This window comes from Amphimedon queenslandica, unplaced genomic scaffold, assembly GCF_000090795.2.
Source record: "Amphimedon queenslandica unplaced genomic scaffold, v1.1 AMPQUscaffold_12219, whole genome shotgun sequence".
NCBI lineage: Eukaryota > Metazoa > Porifera > Demospongiae > Haplosclerida > Niphatidae > Amphimedon > Amphimedon queenslandica.
The window spans coordinates 1-4021 of NW_003547542.1; the positions used below are offsets into that span (position 1 = coordinate 1).

The window sequence follows — 4021 nt, forward strand, 5'->3', positions numbered from 1 at the left end:
TATAAATTGATAAATTCTCTCCTTTTCAATTTTCGTAAAATATGGCTTGACACTATGTACTACAGTACAGGAACTTTCGTCTGATTTTGGAGCAATTTCAAAAATTTGTAAACAATCTAATTTTAATCGGAATTAGCTCAAACTTTCTACACAACACAAATACATGAATAGGCATCAGGGAAAATTATAACAATGGAAAATTTTTTACTTTTATTTTTAACAAAATTTGACCTGAGACGCTGTACTATAGTACAGGGACCGTCCAATTGTAGAGTAACTTCAAAAATTTTAATTTGATCAAAATTGGCTCAAACATTCTACGCAACATACATGTATGAACAAGTATATGCATCAAAAAATTATAAAAATGAAAAAATCTCTACTTTTCATTTTTTGCAAAGTTGACCTGAGACTACATGTACGTTACTAATAGTACAGGGACTAACCTTGTGATGGTACAAGATAGTTGAACTGAATTTCTTTGTCAACAGCTAAAGTATAAAAGTGATAATAAATAAATAAATAAATAAATAATTACATACTTGTTGGTGTTGTTTGTATTTCTTTGTTTTCAGTTTCAATTTCAGTCTCAACTTCATCATTTGAATCTTTTACTAAAAATAATGATAATTAATAAAAATGTCAACAGTAGCTTCACAAACAACAACATACCATTAATATCATATTCTTCATCATTATTCATTGTATATTGTCCAGTAGGTAATTCATGTAAACCTACAGTGAATGACAATGTACAGTACATGAATATAATTAATATATAGCAATCACTAATCCTTACCTTCAAGTATATCATCTCTATCCATTCTTTTCAATGAGTCCTTCAGTTCAGTTATTGTTCTATCCTTCTCATGACACCAGGTCTCAAGTACATGAGTTAATCTTGAATCAACTGGTGTCATCTCTTTGATTTCAAATAACACTGATTCCTTCACTTCAAGACACAGTCCAATGTGATACCAGTCATCTTCAAATGGTTCCAGTATCACTGATAATTTTAATATGTCACCTATAATTAAAAAATAATAATAATAATAACAGTAATAAAATAAATAATTTCTTTAAAATTATATACATGTAGTGCATAATTTAGAGAAAAAATTTGCCCAATTTGATAGACCTTCACCAAAATAAAATTTCAAACCATTATACAATATAGATACACGTACATGAGTCCAATTATGATGTACATGTACATGTATAGCCACAACTGAATTCCACCCACCAATCACTACAAATTCCTATACTCCAAATATGGTAGCTACTAATATCAACTAGTGTACTCCTCCTCATACAATCATTCATGTGGTCTATCAGTAGATACAGTTTATATTAGGGCACGTTTACACAGCAACGGTTCACTCAAATTCATTTTTATTTTGCATCGTTTTCAAATGTATGTGTTTTTAAAAGTCTCCACTTTGGAAGCCGTTTTTATTTGCCTTTGTTTTCATAGCGTTTTTGCACGTTTCTGTGTAAACGGAAGGTGCAAACGCATACAAAAGTATTCGTTTTTGCTTGAAAACGTAGCTGTGTAAACATGGCCTTAGAGTACTGGACTAACCTTTACTGATATAAGTACATGTATGTACAGTCTCAGTCTCTTGTAATATCTCAGTCTCTTCTTTCTGTTCTACTGGTGCTTGTTCTATTGATTAAATTACAAGAAGGGGTGTTTATGTTTATTATGTTTATTATCGAAACACTATACCAGCTACATGTCATGCACACATGTCATGTAGGTATGTACATACTGTACATACCTAATACTTCCTTATGATCTCGGACTGCTAATTCTTGTTGAAGATCATCAATCTTTATTTGTAGTTCCTCTTTCTCTCTTAGAGTAACTTGTTTCTGTTTCATTAAACTGGAGGATGTTTGTATCTCTTCCTTTAACTTCTTTTCAAGTTCCTCTAGTTGTTTATGAGTAGTGGGTAGGTCTATAATATAATAAGGACTGGAGTATCAATAAACAATAATTATGTGGAGGTACTGTATTTGTCTGATTAAAAGCCCAGGCCTTTATTACTTAACAAGGGAAAATTGCATTAAAATTGAACTTATACAGAAGCCAGCTTAAACAAATGACAGCATGCATCAGTGTGTCAATTACAACTAGGCATGGTAGAAGTACATGTACATGTGTATGTCACACATGCATACACACTTACCTGATTCAGTGATAGTGTATTCACACTGAATTGATACTTCCTTGTGATCTTTGACTTGCTGTAGTTTTAATTTTTTTTTAAGATCATCAATCTTTCTTTGCAATTCCTTTTTCTCTCTTAGAGCAGCTAATTTCTGTTTCATGAGAATGGAGGATGTTTGTATCTTTTCCTGTAACAACTTTTGTAGTTCCACAAGTTCTTCTTGAGTAAGTTTATAGTCTATAGTATAATGAGTGAAGTATCAATCAATCAACAATAAAATAATAACACTATAACCTGATCTTAATTCTTCATATTGTTCTGTCTTGTGTTTCAAGTGATCATTATGTTGTTGAATAAGCATTACTATTTTCTCTTCATTTTGAATGAGGTTCCTTTTCTGTTGAAGCATTTCTTCTTCATATTTCTTTATAACTTGTTCATAAAATTGTTTCTCTTTTTCATGAAGTTCCTTTTCTTCCTCCAGTTGCTTTTGAATACTTTCAACTTTCTCCTGTAGCAATATAACTTGATCTTCATCCTTTTCTGTTGTTCCTATACTCAATAGTTACTTTTTGTATCATATTAATAATATTGATGTATACCTCCTAGTACTTCAGTTGTTAGTGTGCAGGTATCTTTACTTTGTACAGTAGGGCCCACATAAGTATCAGTTAATGATTCTGGTTCCCATTCTTCCCACCGCATATTACCACCACTTCTAATGACATTTAATCTCATACAATAGGGTAATGCAGCTAATGACAGTCTCTGTACATCTTTAAGTACTGAAAAGCTAGTATCTTTATCAATGACAATCGTAACAGACTCAAGTACACGTACTGATGATGCTTTTAAAAGCTCTTTTTCCAAAAATTGACGAAGTTTTATTTTTAACTCCTCAATAGCTTCTTTATATTCCTTAATAACTGGCTTAACCTCCTTAATATTGAACTTATTAACAAGAACCTCCAACACACTAATATCATCAAGTGAACTGTTCTCACGTACTAATTGTAGAATGTTATGGACATCTTTACACTGAGCTAACTGAGGTTTTAATGCACTGCTGTATCTACCCAGTACACGTTTAATATCGTTAATGGATGGAGACTGAGGGTTGTTCATCACGATTGATCCCACATTGAAAAATGTCTCCCCAAACTTTAATCGCATCAACTTAAATTCTGAAATGAGACTTTTAGGAAGATTAATCAGGGGTCCTTTGATAACAATAATTAATAAGCTATAAATTAAATTAATTCTTACCATTCTCTTCATCACTCCAAAAAACCTCTCCTATACACAATCATTAGTTATTGGTATAGCATATAGCTCAACTTGAAATTTTCGTCAGTCAAAAATTTTGTCAAAATCTTAATTTCTTGTTAAAATTAATTTTTGTCAATAAAATCTTCGTCATATTATAAATCCAAGGACCAACACATGAAGCAAAAATTTCGCTCGTTAAAATTTTGTCAACCAAAAATTCTTAACAAATTTGTTGAAATTTTTGAACAACAAAAATTTGGAGCTATATGTATATGTTATAATAGTCCTTTTTCACTAACGCCTTTTAATCATATTCATAATTTACACTACACCCACATTTAATTTCACGGCCATTTTGGGTGGCAAGATGGCATGGTGGAGATGGCAGAATGGAGTGAATCGAAGGAAAACTCACTTTCTAGAGCTAGTTTAGATGATCTAGCTATATCAATAGAAAGCTACTAAGTTTTTCAACAATGGAATCACATTCTGCTGGAAAGATACTGTCATTGTAGCTATTTATACTGCTTTATACAGGAAAGGGGTCTACTGTAAGATAAAGAAAACCTTCAAAAACG

The 4021-nt window shown here is 31.5% G+C and overlaps 1 protein-coding gene across 4 annotated transcripts in view; it reads right to left on the minus strand.

Annotated features, from left to right (window-relative positions):
• Positions 1-385: 385 nt before the first annotated feature.
• Positions 386-4021, minus strand: part of LOC109588238 (CAP-Gly domain-containing linker protein 1-like) — a 4806-nt gene continuing 1170 nt past the window's right edge. The window contains exons 5-14 of one of the 4 annotated variants that reach the window (XM_020004419.1): positions 3441-4010; positions 2777-3394; positions 2469-2726; positions 2193-2411; positions 1782-1961; positions 1583-1666; positions 800-1027; positions 673-735; positions 543-614; positions 386-491 (exon numbers count right to left, since the gene is read on the minus strand). In XM_020004419.1, the coding sequence (XP_019859978.1) occupies positions 442-491; positions 543-614; positions 673-735; positions 800-1027; positions 1583-1666; positions 1782-1961; positions 2193-2411; positions 2469-2726; positions 2777-3347 (1725 nt within the window). In that variant the 5' untranslated portion in view covers positions 3348-3394; positions 3441-4010 and the 3' untranslated portion in view covers positions 386-441. Of the gene's footprint in view, positions 492-542; positions 615-672; positions 736-799; positions 1028-1582; positions 1667-1781; positions 1962-2192; positions 2412-2468; positions 2727-2776; positions 4011-4021 lie in introns of all 4 variants that reach the window. The other 3 variants (XM_020004418.1, XM_020004417.1, XM_020004420.1) reach the window with 3 other exon arrangements.